The sequence below is a fragment of the Leptopilina heterotoma genome, unplaced genomic scaffold (genome assembly GCF_015476425.1).
Source record: "Leptopilina heterotoma isolate Lh14 unplaced genomic scaffold, ASM1547642v1 Lhet_53, whole genome shotgun sequence".
Taxonomy (NCBI): Eukaryota; Metazoa; Arthropoda; class Insecta; order Hymenoptera; family Figitidae; genus Leptopilina; species Leptopilina heterotoma.
Window position 1 is genome coordinate 426560 of NW_025111115.1, and position 17034 is coordinate 443593.

The 17034-nt window shown below is 31.1% G+C and overlaps 2 protein-coding genes across 3 annotated transcripts; one reads left to right on the plus strand and one right to left on the minus strand.

Moving 5' to 3' along the window:
• Positions 1-6400: 6400 nt before the first annotated feature.
• Positions 6401-10305, plus strand: LOC122508180 (ubiquitin domain-containing protein 1). The gene is made up of 4 exons (XM_043621339.1): positions 6401-6618; positions 7343-7702; positions 8939-9057; positions 10002-10305. Exons 1-4 carry the CDS (start codon positions 6543-6545, stop codon positions 10161-10163), a joined length of 717 nt encoding a protein of 238 aa, XP_043477274.1. The 5' UTR covers positions 6401-6542; the 3' UTR covers positions 10164-10305.
• Positions 10306-12465: 2160 nt separating this feature from the next.
• LOC122508181 (cytochrome c oxidase assembly protein COX15 homolog) lies at positions 12466-16996 on the minus strand. 2 transcript variants are annotated; one of them, XM_043621341.1, is made up of 6 exons: positions 16877-16996; positions 16187-16354; positions 15901-16033; positions 15487-15619; positions 14781-15411; positions 12466-14635 (listed from the first exon to the last, which is right to left on the minus strand). In XM_043621341.1, the coding sequence occupies exons 2-6, from the start codon at positions 16337-16339 to the stop codon at positions 14381-14383; spliced, it is 1305 nt and encodes a 434-aa protein (XP_043477276.1). In that variant the 5' UTR covers positions 16340-16354; positions 16877-16996; the 3' UTR covers positions 12466-14380. The 2 variants fall into 2 exon arrangements, with proteins under 2 accessions (XP_043477276.1, XP_043477275.1); XM_043621340.1 differs by lacking the exon at positions 16877-16996 and adding an exon at positions 16723-16752.
• Positions 16997-17034: the final 38 nt, after the last annotated feature.

Below are 17034 nucleotides of genomic sequence, written 5' to 3' on the forward strand. Positions count from 1 at the left end.
CAGATCGGTTTCCGGATTTAATTTAAATAACTATATCATCCCTCAACAGGAGGTCACCAATTTCCGTGACAGATTCCATAGTTGGGTTGTATATTAGGAAGTTCCATTCTGGGGGATTCACCGTTCTAGTTTTGAATTTGTTGTAGAAAAATTCAATGAATTTGACTCTTCCTTCAGAAAACAAGGGACAATCGTTAACATAATGCAGAACCGAGCTCGTCTCATATCCACATCTGCATGTAGGTGCAATGTTCCAGCCTAGTCTGGAAAAAAACTCCCCCACACAGACATGTCCCGTTCTGAGTCTCGTGATCAGATTAATGTTTCGTCTTGGTATATCATAGCTTGAGAACCAGGGTCTTTCAGATTTAGCAGTGATATAGTTAAAATATTTTTGTCTGGTTTTTGCTTCCGGATAAAATGGCCACGCGTGTTTGATTGTCGATATATGATCGTTGTTTATAAGGTTTTTTAGGTCTTCTTTTGAGAAGAAGGCTTTTCTTCCTGCCGGAAAGCTTAGGGCCAGTTTTGCTAACCTGTCGGCTTCCTCATTTCCCGGTATGTTTGAGTGTGATGGGATCCAGAGCATTTTAATATCTTTTTGGAGATGTATCAACTGTAAGATCATTGAAGCGATCTCGTGGACTAGTACTCTGGACTCAGAGTCTCTCAATCTATCTCTGATTACATGCATCGACTTCATAGAGTCTGTGATGATTAAAGGGTGTATAATGTCCTCCTCAATGGAGTGTTTTAGAGCCGAGTGTATACCACTCAGCTCCGCCATTATAGGCGACAAACACCCATTCAGTCTGTTACCCTGTCTGAATTGTGTCTGAGGAATATAGAGACTCGAAGACGCCCTTCCGCCAATTTCCGCATATGATCCATCTGTGTAGATTAGAGTATTGTGTCCGTATTTGTTTTTAACAACATTATGGAAAGCTTCTCGGGGGTTTTCAGCTGATCTTACATCATAGCCCGTTTCTTTATCCATGATGTTGTCGACATCCATTATTAGCTCCGCCCAGTCTCTATCATAGTATGCCGGTTTTAGAGGTCTGATGGTAGTGGATGACAGATCTTCCACCGGTTTCAGGTATTTTAATGGAGGAAAATTATATAAATATTTGGGCGTCTGTTTTGTTTCTGCGATTTCGAGTGACAAGTCCTCTAGTCTGCGTAGCAGAGGGTTGCTCATCCAACTAGAGATTCTAATAGAGTTTCTATTCAGGAGCAGAGACCTTCTACACTCAAGTGTAGGTTCCCCCGCTTCCGACAAAAGTATCGGGATTGGGGTTGTCCTCATACATCCTAGAGCAATCCTGAGGGCACTAAACTGGATACGATCTAATCTAATTAGTCTGCATCGACCGGCGCTAGCAAAGAGTATGGAGGCCCATTCAAGCAGAGATCTTGTAAGGCCCCTGTATACCACCAGCATTGACTCTGGGTGGGCTCCGTAGGTCACCTTTGCCAGTGTTCGCATAATACTTAGTGACTTGTTGGCTCTCAGCACCAAATTATCGATGTGCTCATGCCAGTCCAGTTTATGGTCCATGATGACTCCCAAATATTTTATACTATTGGAGTTCGTTATTTGGTTATTTCCAACCCTTATTTTCTCTGAAGAGAGGTCATTCGCACCTCTCGAAAATATACACATTTGGCTTTTCCCTGTGGCGACGCTGAAGCCAAGATCTGATAGCCAAGGGATTAGCCTATCAATAGCATCCTCGATTTGAGATTGTGCTTCATTGTGATTTTCGTTTGCGGCGTACAATAAGATGTCATCTGCAAATTGCAGAATTTGCACATCCTCTCCAATAATTTGTTTTATCTCTCTCAAAGCCAGGTTGAATAATAAAGGGGATAAAACTCCTCCCTGTGGCACTCCAACCCCACAGACTCGAGGGGCAGAGGATTCTCTCCCGAAATAGAGTACCCTCTCAGTAATCATGAATGATACAAAGTTACGTATTCTGGCAGGTACCCCCGAATCTCTCAGCTGACTCATGACCGCTGACGGCAGGAGGGCATTAAATGCCCCCTTGATGTCTAGAGCCACCGTCACCGTGTTCTTTTTTTGTGTGAAATTGTGGAGTATGTCTGCAGTTAGGAAGGTCACGCAATCAAGAGCAGATCTCTCTTTGCGGAAGCCATATTGATGGTCAGGGATAAGGGCCTGACGTTCCACATAATGCTCTAATCGCGTGTTAACCATTCGTTCCATCAACTTTCCCAATGCCGAGGTCAGTGATATGGGTCGAAATCCTTTACCTTCTGGTTTTGGAATAAATCGAACCAAAGTCGACCTCCATGACGTCGGGAAAGTGGACTGAATAAAACATTCATTAAAAAAACTTCTGATCATCTCCAGGCAAGGAGATGGGAGCCTTTTGATGGTTGAATACGAGACCTTGTCTAGACCTGGTGCGGAGTCTTTCTTACATTTGGCTAAGGCCGAGTAGAATTCCGCTTTTGAGAAAGGTTTATTATATTCATTATTTTCGTCAATCTGAGTAATTTTGATATTTGGAATTGGGGGGATGTCCTCTCTAACCATTTCATTCTGTAGGTTCTTCATGGTTTCCGAGTCCAAGTCGTTAGTTTTGGTGTTTGCTCTAGAGAATTTTCCGGAAAATGCTCTTATCAAGCCCCAGATTCTTTTTGATCCCATACTGGGGGAGATGGAGCTGCATAGTGATCTGAAAGATTTTTTCTTCTGTTCAAACAGTATTCGCTCCGTTTCTCCCTCAATCCGAAGGTACAATTCGAGATTCTCGTTGTTTGGGTGTCTGAGATACGCTTTTCTTGCCCTCTTTTTTTCTCGAAGGGCCGTCTCGCACTCCTCCGTCCACCAAGAGGGCTTGATTGGTGAGGAGGGGCCAAGGCTCCTCGGAACATAGGCACCCGACGCTACAAGTGATTCCACTATAACCTCTACAAGTCGGTCATATTTCTCCATTGGTCCTTCATTCATTCTTTCAAGTTCAGGCAGGTTGGATGTAATTTGGCTGTTAAATTCCATCCAGTCAACCTTTCTGAGGACTAGTCTGGCGGAGCTCTGACAGCTCATCTCCAGTCTAATAGGGATAGTCATGATGACTGGGCAATGATCACTGCCAAATCTCTCTATAGCTGTTATCGATGAGCACAGGAACGATAGGTCAGATGAAACCATCTGCAGATCCAGCACACTACCCTGAGATTCTCGCGAGTATCCAAATGTTGGTTTACCATCATTTATAATGTTAATGTTTAACATCTCCTGTAATAGGGGTATCAGTTTGCCTGTTTTATTACTGCGGAAGGGTAGATATTCAGGTAGATGAGCGTTAAAGTCACCCATCAGGACAATTTTCCCATCCTTTGGGATTGCCTCAGCCATCTCAGAAAGGAGATTAGCCGTGACCTTGGCATTGGGAGGGATGTAAACGGAAAAAATATATACACGTCCCAGTATTGTATTAATCCTAACACCAACAATCTGGAGTATCTCCGTCCATGGGCCTATCAAGTCAATTCCTTCAAACGTATAAATGTTTTTAATAAAGATTGCAGTGCCTCCCCCCGGTGTAGGGAGGTTTCGATCGCATCTAAAACACGTGTATCCCTTAATGTTAAAATAATTTGTTTTACCTGAAAACCAAGTCTCAGTCACTGAGAGCAGATCAAGGTTGTGTTGCAATAATAACGTTTCACAATTAATTTTCTTCTTTAACAAACTTCGTGCGTTCCATGTAGCACATTTAAACTTTGCTTCCTCCGATGGGGGATTCATACTTATTATCTAAACTATTGTCTAATCATGCATCTAATTAACTAACTATTTAACTAAATATCTAACTGATTAACCCACCAACTAACTAAATTCTTCACTAAATTTGGGGTTAGGTAAGTATTAACAAGGCATGTGTGACTATTGAGGTTAAAGTTTTTATTATTGATTAACCGTACGGTTGATTATTTCCTGGGTGACATTTGTTTTGGGAGGTTCTGATCTATCGGGTCCCTTTTGTTCCTGATTAGTTTTTTGATTGTTTGTGGCTGATTCCGTTGTGGTTTGTAAATTGCTAGGTGCAGATTCCTGTGAGATGTGATGGTCTGAATTTGTTGAGGAATTTCTCATAGTGTTTCCTATCATGTCTATATTAAGGGCTTGCTGATTTTCGTCATCATATTTGCTGTCCTTTTTGAAGGTAGCCTGTGGGTTGCCTCTTGGAGACATTAGGTGGTTAGGACTGCTCACTCTTGGTGAGGAGGTAGGTGATTCCATTATGACATCATCAGGTCCGAGTTTATAGATGCCTCTTTGTTGCAGTCTGAGGATAGCGTCGTCTTTTGTGAGACTGTATAAGTATCGCTCTTTCATGACAAGGTACTCATACTTGTAAACCGGACAAGTGTTGGATGACGATTTGTGTTCCCCTGAGCAGTTAATGCAGAAATCGTTAGGCGATTGGTCCTCACATCCATCCGATTCGTGATTCCCCCCACAGTGTTCGCATGCAGGTCCAGATGCTCTACATTGCGTAGAGATATGTCCAAAGAGCTGGCATCTATGGCACCTCTTTGGTTGCGGTATCACTGGGTAAACGTGGTGGGCCACGCTGTGGATGAATACAGTCTTAGGGATGTTTTTAGTTTTGAATCTTAATTCTATAGAATCCAGAGGGAGGTTACTACCTCTCTGGGTTCTCCTAACTGCTGAGGACAGGGTTGATAAAGCTATTTCATCAAAATTGTTCACTATATCGGTCACCGAGTGCTCGGATTGCACATTAATATTGCCCTTTCTAAATAGCATAGATTCAGGGATATATGATTTAAGTTCCAATTCTTGTAGTTTGGGAGAGTACAATAAAGAATTGGCATCTTCCAGCGTTTCGCAAAATATTTTAATTTGGTTTCTGCCGCTAACAAAAACCCTTCTTTCCCCCTGTATTAGTCTAGCTATCATTTTCCCTATCGCTATGGGGTCATACCTACCCAAATTTCGTTGGGGGTTGGTTGACTCCATCATGACCAGATATGGGGGATCAAATGAGTCGTCGTAATAATGTTTATAGTCATCAGCAGTTGCTGGCGTTGAGAACCATCGAAATTCTGGGCTATTCTGAATGTGAGTGTAAGGAATAGGGGCATTTGTTCTACTTGTAACATCAGTATCCCTCTCCTGTGATTTGCGATTTTGATCTAAGTCAGAACTTGTACCTTGTTCAGGTACCATCGGGGAACTAGTTCTTATTATACCTGTTTCGAGTTGGAATTGGGTAGGGTCTGTTTCTGTTATACCCGTAACAATTGCCCTAAATTTCTTTTGTATTTGCCTTGATGGTGGAGAGGCAGAATCGGGTCTGTCAGAGATTTTTTCTGATATCTGGTCTGCTCTCTCCCTAAACGTTCTTTTGCCGCGAGATGTTGAGGGTGACGAATTATTATTAAATAAAATAAATGGGGTCGATTTTTCTAGTCTATTGGACAGTTGCTTCGTTATTCTGGTTACCCTTTCTAACGAGCTTTCTGCATTTGTTTCCTCATTAGGACTATCATTAGGGTTCTTCCCCATTTGATTATCATTGGGGCTACCAGGTCGGGGTGAATTTGGTCCCATGTCTAGGTGATTTCTTTCCTGTTCCCAGGGGGTTGGACGGCTTCTTCCCCTACCCCAGGGTTTGAATTTTCTATTTCCCGCTTTACCCTTATTGTTCCCTTCTTTGTTTTTTTGTCCAGGTTGTGAGTCAGTCATATTTATAACTCACATAAAGTTTTGTTTAATAAAATTAACAAATCTAATTTATTAATTTATCAGACTTTCGAAAATATTATTTCAGTTTATAATTGAAATTGAGCCCGATATTATGTACAATAGTGCTAAAGGAGTTAAAACTGCATAAACAGTTCCAACTTTTTCACTTATTTAGTTACTTTTTATTAATCTATTAGTTTATTACTATATTGTTTTTATTATTCTGGTATTTTGGAATATCTATTTCTTCCAGAATGGAACCTCCAGGTAAGATGTTAGTATTAATATAATTTATAGTCTCACATGCCTCGTAATTTGCTAGTGACTTTTTGACATTATTATTTTATTGCATGTAGATATTTATTTTATTTTTATTTCATATGCATCAAACCAATCTATTTTGTAAAATAAAAATTAAGATAAGACAAAACAAATAATTATGTAAGCTCAACGAAATAAGTCACATTTCAGGTTGTTATCAATTAATGAGCAGAGAAAGGTTAGTAAATTATTATTTATTAAAAGAGGGCGGAATACGTAAAATACCAGTATTTACATCGAGTGAAGTGTAACAACAACCCAACCCTGGTAATTACTTTCGTACTTCGTACTTCCCAGCCTTGATTAATGATAAATAAGGCAATGCTTTTGCCAACTGACGTTTTTGTGGCGCTGTTTATCGTCAAAAATCGCGTTGAAATTGTGTCTTAAAATGGAAGAAAATGGCATGTGAGATAGTGTATTTCAGTCATTTCATTAAAGAAATGTTTGTTTCATTAAGATCACTAGAATGGGTGGTTGCATAGGTATAACGAGAGGCAGAAATGCCTCTGTTGACTCTGCCAATTCCACAAGGACGAATTCAGGTAAAAAATTCATAAGATACTTAATCAGCGTTGTTAACCTTGGATATTTAACTCACCTATTTATTTCAGATTTATTTAAATATCCATCCTATCCCCCCTCTCTCTCATTCCCAGTTCACTCTTGTTTTATTTACACTGTTTAAAATTTAAAATTAACACAGTATTATGTTAATTTAGTCATTGACTTTAATATTTAGTAGAATTGAATAGTAAACATTTGCTTTTAAAAATCTTTTATGAAACAAGTTTTAAAAATTTAATTTTACACTTATATTTTACAACCTGGTTGTATTATTTAACTCCTTGAATACAACTTTTCAATGATTTATTTTTAGTTAATGCGACAAACTTGTAGGATTTTCCTTCAAAATCTTTATTGTACTCGATCTTTGAACGCAAAACTTGCATTTCAAAGTTTTTGATTATCGAATGACAATGAGAATAAAGTTTCACAAACAGCTGTTTTCTGCAATGTTCACGTATATAATTATAAAAACAATAATATATGTAGAAAAAGTTTGAAAACGTATTGCTTTTTTCACACAATGGCTAATTTCTAAATTTTCTTTTATTGTTTTTGTTTATGATACAATAATGTTAAAAAAAGGTTATTTTTACATTTTAACGAAGAATAAATAAAATTGCTGTTTAATGTTTTATTAAGTGGAGAAACTAATGATAATTAAATGTATGTAATGTAAAAAGTAATTAAAAAAAATTGTAGGAAACTCTCGAAAAAATCATCCCCTGTGTCACGAAGTTATAAGATGGAAATCGGATGTTCCTTTAACAGAGGGACAATTGAGAAGTAAACGAGATGAATTTTGGGACACTGCACCAGCTTTCGATGGACGAAAAGAAATATGGGATGCACTTAGAGCTGGGGCAACAGCGGCCGAAGCACAGGATTATCAATTAGCACAAGCTATTCTCGATGGAGCTAATATTTCTGTTCCTAATGGATTTTTGACTGAATGTTACGATGAGTTAGGAACACGGTATCAGGTTCCAATCTATTGTTTATCTTATCCAATCAATATTGTCAAAGAAGATTGCGGCAGAGATTCTCCTGCTGATTGCTCAGGTGAAATTTTAATTTTTAGAAAAAAAGTTTACACAAGTTTTTAGAGTGATGGACTCGCTTTTTATCTTTTTTTCTTTCTTTGTGTTTATATTTTATTTTTATTTATTTACAGGCCTTGGATATTATGACTTTTTCGACTTTTTTCCAACTATTTTCAAATAATGCGACTTTTATTGACTTATATTCAAAATTTTGCGACAAATTACCATATTTTTAGTATAAAATGCTGCAACTTTTTTCAATTTTTACACAGTATAAAAAATAGCTGTAGATAAATCTTCCAAAAATTATTTTTGAATAATTTTTCTAATTAAATTTTGGAAATTTACAATTAAAAAGATTTTGAATAATTGAAATTTTGTAAAATTTAATTGAAAATAATTTATTTTCTTCATATTTTTTTAAAGATTCAAATAGCTTCGAACAAAGTAAATTAAAATTTTTAAAAATTGACTATTTTAGAATTTTTGAGAAATTATTTATAATTAAAATTCTTCGAAAAATTTGATATTTTCTAAAAACTCAATTATTTTAAAAAGATTTAACATATTTCAATTATTTTCCAAAGATTTTACTAAATTTGAATTATTTTTTAAAAGATTTTACTAAATTCCAATTTTTTGGAAAGTTAATTTTACGAATTTCTTTATTAAAATTTTTGAAAATATTCTACCTTAATATCTTTAAATAGAAAAATGAACGGTTTCAATTATTATAAAAAATTGAATTTTTGTATTTAAATAATTGAATTCTCGAAGAACTTTCGAAAAATTATTTAAAATTAATATAGATAATTGATTTAGAGATGAAGTTTAGTTAAAAATTGTAGAAAATAATTTAATTTTTGGAAGGGTTATAGTTTTAGTTTTTAGAAATTATTAAGTTTCAGAAGTTGACATTTTTTAAATTTTATTTCCTGTGAAAAAAGAAATAAGAAGTATTTAAATATTTATTTAGCAAAATTATACAAGTTTTGATGAATTGAATTTAAAAATCAGTGAAGAATCAGGGAAATACAAAATAAAATTTTTGTGACAACACTAAATTAAATAAACTACTTTTTTTCTATTTTTAATCGACTAAATCAACTTTCTTTGCCCATTAAAGTCGATCCCAGGCCTGTATTTATATTTCATACCTATAAGAATATGATTTCTTATATTTTTGCTATAACTGTTACTTATATTATTTTTACGTACAAATCGATTTATGTAATATTTTTATTCTAATTTGTAGAACCTGTCGATGGAGGAACTGAAATGACTCTGAAACTTAGGTTATCTACTACAATGGGTGATGTTAAACTACCTGTTTACAGTAAAGACACGATTGGTGTCGCGAAGAAAAAATTACAGGTGAGTTACAAATTTCGGATATCATTCATCAACTTTCTGAATTTATTATTAATTTATCTTTTTTATTTTTTATTTTTGAAAGAATATTCAGAATATGAATATTGAAAGAAGATTTTAGAAGCAAAATACCCAGTTTTATCAGTAGTTAATTAAGGGGTTACACCACCCTGAACGCCTGAAAATTTCAAAAATAAATTATGACAAAACTACAAACAATACAACTTTTTACTAATTACAGTATAAAAATACATATATTTAACTGTAAAAAAAATTTTGAAAAATGAAAAAATATTCAAAAATGGCGAAGATATGGCGTTTTTTCGAAACTACATTTTTCGGAACGGTGTACATGATTTCTCAAAAACTACTCAACCGATTCTCTTTAAATTTTGTACACAACTGCTCAATAACATTCTCTATGGCATGACGTAGGATTTTTTTGATATGATTTTTTAAAAAAAAGTTATACATTTTTAAAAAAAAATTTTTGTACCCAAAATTTTATACTTTTTTTTTAAGTACTCCTATTTGCTCAAAAAATTTTTTCTTTAAAAACGGCTACGTCATGCCATACAGAATGTTATTGAGCAGTTGTGTACAAAATTTAAAAAAAATCGGTTGAGTAGTTTTTGAGAAATCATGTACACCATTCCGAAAAATGTTGTTTCGAAAAAACGCCATATCTTCGCCATTTTTGAATATTTTTTCATTTTTTCAAAATTTTTTTTACAGTTAAATATATGTATTTTTATACTGTAATTAGTGAAAAGTTGTATTTTTAGTAGTTTTGTCAAAATTTATTTTTGAAGTTTTCAGGCGTTCAGGGTGGTGTAACCCCTTAATATTATTTATATTTCCAAATGTCGCCAGATCGGGTCTTTCCTTTTTTTTTATTTTTACTTAAAAGAAAATAAATCAAAACAAAATTATCTTTTTTTTAATAGAGTCAAGAAGGTTTAGAACCATCACGACAAAGGTGGTTCTTTGGTGGTAAATTGATGGGCGATAAAATGCACATCGAGGAGGCGAAAATTCAACCTGGTTACGTAATACAGGTGATCGTAAATCCAGAAAAAATCGATGACAGTCCAACAAAGACCAGTTGAATACAATTTCAACTGATTTTTTATACTTTTATCCATTATGACAAGCACATTCCCTTAAATTTTAGTATCAATAAAAAGAAACTCTTGTCTATTATTTATTTATCATTTTGCTGATAAAAAAACAATAAACAGCATTTCTCTATTTGATTTATTATTTCTACATTTTGAAAAGAAAATATTTTGTCATGCACATAATATTTCAACATATCGTCACAAAGTGTACTAATAATCCTTTTTATTTCTAATTTATATTTTTCTATCAATAATTTCTTTTATTATTCAGGATACCTATTTATAAAAAAAAATATTTTTTAATTATCCTTAAAAGTATAATATGAAGAATTTTATATTATAAACAAAATATAATATAAAAATTTGTTATATTGTACGAAAATAGAAATTTTGTATTAAGGTAAAAAAATAGGATGTAAAAAAACAATATTAAATTGAAATTCATTGGGTTGTGAGTAAAAGAGGAATGTGCTGGTTATTGAACTAAAGTAAATAAAAAGGAGAAGAAAACCACAAGAAACGCTATAACACTCAACGCGTTCAGGGGTATATACACTGTATGTATATATATATAATACTTGCTACCATTTTATTTTGTTAACTCGTTTTGATTTTAATGAAACTCGTCCTGTAAAAAGGAAATTTAGTGCTAACATTTACATCGTAATTGCATTAAACGACTGAGCCTAAATAAAACAGCCTAAAACGCTATAATTGCTTCTAACGAGTCAAATAGACTAGAGAAAATAACAGTCTCCTAAGTCGTCCACGGAATTGCAAGATCAAAAAAAGAATTTTTCTCTGTAATTCCGAAATGAAAATTACACCAAAATCATAAAAAGCAAAAGTGCAGTGGCTCGTTTATTCAAATACGCGCGTCAATATTATTATTAAAATTATTATTATTATTTTTATTATTATTATTATTATTATTATTAAAATTATTATTTTTATTATTATTATTATTAAAATTATTTTTATTATTTTTATTATTATTATTATTATTATTATTATCAACTGAAAATTAAAAGCTTAAGTTTATTTATGAAACACTATATCATGAACTACAAATGTATTATATTCTACATGTGATGTTATTTAAAATAAGTGACTTTAAATGTCACAGAATTTAAGGGGTGGTCCAAAAACTGTAATTTTTTTGTCTCAATGAAATTCTTATTCTCAATGATTATTCATTTACAGAAAATTCAATTGTAAATTAAAAACAAAAATGTTTATTATTCATTTTTGTTATTATTAAAATTTGAAAAGAAAATATTTTGTTTTGTACCCTTTAGTTATTAAGGGTAGTAAAATAAACTTTTATAAATTAACGTCTTTAACATTAATGACAATAAATTGTTTAAATTAATATTTTCAGTTATTCAAATTATTTCTAGGATTAATGAAAAAAGTGTCTGTAATCAGTCGGAGAAAATTACTGTAAACGAAAATTATTTTTCAATTTTTGTTAAAATTGAATTAGTATTAAAGACTTTTTTAATATTAGTAAAATATTATTAATATATTAATAGTATATTAATAACAATTTTAATATTCAATTAATATTAATTACTGTAGTAAGTAAATTAAAATAGAATTGTGTTAATTAAATTACGAATTAAAATTTATATGTAGAATTTAATTAGAATTTCTAAAATATTCGAAAATTAAATTAATTATTTCTATGATATAAATTCTAAATAATTTACCAATTATTTATTTTCAAATAATCAAGAGAAGCATTTTTGTTGTATTCGTTACAGTAATTTTCGATTCGAATGGAAAATTTATCATTCTATTAAAAAATTAAATAATTGACAGAAAAAAAATTAATTATTAAATTACTATTGGAAAAAAATTCGAAACGATTTCTTTGGACCATCTTGAAAAAAATACGAGGAAAACACTTCTACGTGTATGTATATAAACATTATTCTTAAAAATAATTTTTGTATTGTCTCATCGAAATTTTTTTAAATGCAAAAAAAACGAAAAAGTTTTGAGAGAAGCGTCGCGAAAACATGAAAAGTCGTGATGTGTGTTATAGCAATATATTTCGACTTATAAAATATGAATTCAATAAGTAGTTGGTGGCAATTTGATAAAGAAAACACGGCCACGCAAAGAATTTTGATGAATTTGGGATCAACTTCGCAAAAAAAAACAAATAAAATAAAAGCTCAATCAATTCTTACTTTCTATAATAAATTAAAATAAAAAGAAAATTCACGAAATAACGGAGACATTAGACATATTATAGAGTTGCATTTATGTAATTTATAATCTATTCAATTTTGTGTTATTCTCATTTTTTTTTCGATGCTGTGCTCGAAAAATATTGATAACTCAAATTGTAGCTGTTATTTTTTTTAGACTGATCTATCAATTGAAATTACAAGAAATATTAATTAATTTTTACCATATCTACTTAATTATTTCAAATATATTTCAAAGCAGAGAGAAAAAGAAACACAAAATATTAATAATAATAATGAAATGGTTGTGTTTTAAAAAGCAGCCATTAGTTGTTTTTTTCTTGACTGACAAAAGTCTTATTAGAAAAGTGCTTAAGTGTAATTATAATTTTTATTATTGACGTTTACTTGGAGATATTTCTCTAAATCGTCCTACAGTCACTAATAATAATAAACACTACAAAACTAATTAATTTAATTGCAATTTTCTTTTGACAAAATAAAAAAATACCTACTTCTTTGCTGAAAATGGGAAAAACATTTTGAAATTTATTTTTTCTAGAGATAACAAAATTAGAAAAATTCGTCATGTTAAATGTTTCTTCTAAATAAAGATAGAAAAAGGATTTAATTTTTAGCAGAGACTTGCAGGTACTTTTTCTCAACACTGCACGTTAAACAATTTCTATACATTACGCTTTTGCGACAAGAAAAAAAAATTATTTTATAAAAAAAAACTTTTCTGTACAGTATTTATAAAAAATATTTTTAAAAAATGCAAGTAATCAAGATTTTAATTGAATAAAAAATATAATGCATAATATTACATATTTTTGCCTTTGATAATATTTTAAAAAAGCTATTTCATATTATAATGATATGACTTGAATCGTGTGTTGGAATTTTTTATAAGACACCCATAAAGTTACAAATATTATTTTTATCCACGTTTGACTGTATCGTGTGATTTACATTTTTCTTTATTTATTTATTTTATTTTTTTTTTAATACTCTTAATATACTGGTTATCACTTTTGTAAAGTGCGACATGTTCTCAATGTCTCCAGGAATGCTTGTAAATAAATAAATAATAAAAGTGCAATTTAAAAAAATGAGTGAAAAGAAACTATTACTCGTTACATTATTATGAAAGAAAAAAAAAATCAAAATTTGACTGATTGACAAAGCGTTTATATAACTGCCACTTAAATGAAACCGAAAACATTTTGCAAATGTAGATGGAATTGAAGAACAAAAGAAAATTTGATAGCGATAAAAAATTGAAATAATTTTTAAATATTGTTTCAAATATAGTAAATATATTATTTTAGTGTAAATAATATATTTTATTTGGTGTCAAAAATGTAGACAAATATTCGTTATTCGTAAATAGTAAGAAAAAAATGTTTTTGAATTTGACAAAACAAAAAATTTAAGATTTCAAGGGAAATAAACAAGCAAAAGAATTTGGAAAATTTGGAGACATTAAAACACACACTAATTACGTTTTGATAATAATTACAAAAAAAAAGGTTTGCAATTTGTATTACAAAAGCATTAAACATTCACGAGAGTGTCACAATACACTAATCATTTATAAAGTTGAATAAAAAAGAATAATTTTTATAAGTGACAATTATAAAACTACTTACTGTCAAATAAAAACTATATGTATAAATAGTAATTTAATCCATTTTCTTTTTCCTTTGCAAACTATCAGAGATTTAACTTTGTTTTTTTTTAATTTAAACTTATCAGGGTTGACACGCAACCTTGAAACCTGGAAATGTCAGGGAATTTGAAAAGAGCAAAAGTGTGGCAGTGGCAACTCTGCTTATTTTTCTATTTTTTAAAATTTTGTTTTAGTATTTTATTTATATTTATTCTAATTATTTTTATTTTTAAATTTTTTATTGTCATTGTTTCTTTTTAATTTTTGCATTTAAAAAAGGTGAAAATGGAATTTTCTCAAGTATGTAAAAAGTTTTAGTTTGAATTCTCCCTTTCTTACTTTATTAGTTTTTTCAAATATTTGAGTTCGTGACAGAGCCAAATCATGGAACTTAAAAGTAAAAGACTGCCAGACTGATGTAATGCAGCGAGTGTTATCGGTACGTGATGCACTAAAGTCGAAATACCTAAAATTACTTGCATATATCCCGCACATAGAGCCACTTTTATTGCCAAAGATGCTCTACCCGGTAATTTGTATTTTCTCGACATTATTGCAATGCCGGTGACTAAACCTAAAGTTGTTATTCCCTGAAAAATAGATTTCACATAAGAAATTTTTATCCTTTCTCACTGGAAAAAGTTAATAATTTTTCACTAATTTCAATACCAAGAAAATTAAAATCTTAATTAAAATCTATAATTATTAATTGAAAAAAATGAATTAAAAACGTACCAGTATTCTGTGATCAAACTGAACAGTCGTGGGATTTTCGGTAAAATTCCTCAGCGGTGGATAAAGGGCAAAAATATCGTCCGGTATCCATTTATCAGCCATTTTTGGAAATGTATTGTAAATTAGACCCGCATCCATTCCAGCGACAAATGCACCTGAGAGAGCAGTGACGAAAACCAAGCCCTTCGTTCCATGAACCATGATTCGAAATCGTTTTAGTGTTTTAATGATATTCTGCTTGATATTCGATGAACCAAAATAATCGAGTTCAATTCTCTTCGCCGGTAAAATATGATCCAGTGCATTGTAAAGTAAACCGGTAAATAAAATAAATGCCAAGCCTAAATGCGACGCTAAACGATATTGTGAAACTCTTGGTACATCCGATGGTCCGTGAAAACGATCTTCAAGTCCCGATTTCACCATATACCATCCCAATAGTCCTTGAGCACCGATAAGTGACCCAAGTGCCAGGACACGACTCTTCATTCCTGGTTTTAACATTCCTTTACTCCAAAAATAAGCCGCAGGAATCAGAAATGTAAAACCAATTAGACGACCCCACATTCTGTGTGCGTATTCCATCCACCAGATTCTTTTGAATTCCTCTAAAGTCATGTTGGCGTTGTTTCTAAAAAGAATATTAATTACATTTTTCTCCTTATTTATTTTTTTTTTTTTTTGTTGAAAATATGATTTTAATTACATTTTATACTCGGGAAATGTTTTATATTTCTCGAATTCTTCGACCCAACCGGTTTCTGTTGTTGGCATTTTTTCTCCAAGCAATTTCCATGTGACCATTGATAATCCCGATTCGGTGAGTCTTGTGACACCTCCTGAAATGGAAAAGGCGATAATAAATTTAAAAAATCGATTTATTTCATGCCATTTTATTTACAACTTTTCTGTTTGAAATAAATATCGTGATAATAAAATATAAATTTATCGTATTATTAATTATAAATAATTACTTGATATAAGAAATATTAAAATCGCATTTTAATGTTGAAGATTAGTAAATCTTTATAATGTTATACCTATTTTCCGTAAGTTATGTCAACAATCATTTGTATGACTTTTCGAATGTAACCATAAAGCAGGAAATAATAAAGCGTACCTAATACAACGGCTACAAAAACCATTCCACTACATGTAAATAACCACGTGCCAACGAGTTTTTGCGATTTAATATTTGGTTTTGTGGCGAATTGTAAAGCAATCGTGCCATTTCTTCGAAATAAATTCGTTATCTGCAAAAAAAATTTTAATTAATTCTAAGAATAAAGAATTAATTCTAACAATAAAGAATCGTTCAGAAATTTCTTAATAATAGAAAATTTTTAATTGAAATTTTCGTAATAAAAATATTGGATTTAATTTGAAATAAAACGGATAAGAAATACCTTTTGGGGACTAGAAGTGTTTCTGTAAAGGAAACTTTGCAAAAATGTGCATTTATTAGAAACTGTCGGATAATTATAACGACCAACATTTAAAAATGCTGTTTTATTTCGTTCAATTGTTCGAAAGCATTGCCTGGTCGCTAAACTTAACATGATTGTTCGATTTTCCTGTAAAAAAAAAATGTAACAATTCATAAAGTAGAAAAAAAAGAAAGCATTTTTATTGTTAAAAAAAAAGTAAACAAATTGAAGAAAAGAGAAAGTACAAAAAAGAAAAAATAATAAAGGGAGAATTGAATAAAATAGAATGAAATAGAATTCAGTTTCGTAATAAGACGAAATTGTAATTTTAAAAATTGTTAAAAGTTGTTTTCAATATTTTCAATTAAGCAATAAATGTTGGAAAGTTTTAAATCTCTCAGTAGGAACATAAATAACAAAAACGATAATTAATTATCGAATTATTACTATAAAAAACTGATTAAAAAGTATTAAAAATATAAATATAGCAAAAATAGTATGTAATTAAACATAACCAAAAAAAGTGACATGTCAAAACACATCTTAATTGAACTCTAAAAATAAATGAAATAAATGCATCATAAACTAGTAACAAATTCGCATAAATCAAGTTTCAATTTCACGACAATTAACATAAAATATTTAAATAAACGAAAATAAAAAACTTACGTCAACAGAACATGTTTTTTCAAAAAAGGAAGCAAATTAAATACATTAAGGTGCAATCACAATATGATTTCATATTCATTTGTCCAGTTTTCATTTTCAAATTTTCTGTCTTTGTCACTCACACTGCAAATACTGCAATTGATAAAAATGACAAAACC

Bases quoted from the DNA above. Each gene is read 5' to 3' on its own strand.
- LOC122508180 (XM_043621339.1), top strand. From the start codon at position 6,543: ATGGGTGGTTGCATAGGTATAACGAGAGGCAGAAATGCCTCTGTTGAC. The intron at 7,703-8,938 runs GTGAAATTTTAA...TCTAATTTGTAG, and splicing joins TTCTCCTGCTGATTGCTCAG to AACCTGTCGATGGAGGAACT. The intron at 9,058-10,001 runs GTGAGTTACAAA...TTTTTTTAATAG, and splicing joins TCGCGAAGAAAAAATTACAG to AGTCAAGAAGGTTTAGAACC.
- LOC122508181 (XM_043621340.1), bottom strand. From the start codon at position 16,749: ATGTGTTTTGACATGTCACTTTTTTTG. The intron at 16,034-16,186 runs GTATTTCTTATC...TTTTTTTTGCAG, and splicing joins ACACTTCTAGTCCCCAAAAG to ATAACGAATTTATTTCGAAG. The intron at 15,620-15,900 runs GTACGCTTTATT...TTTCCATTTCAG, and splicing joins TTTTGTAGCCGTTGTATTAG to GAGGTGTCACAAGACTCACC.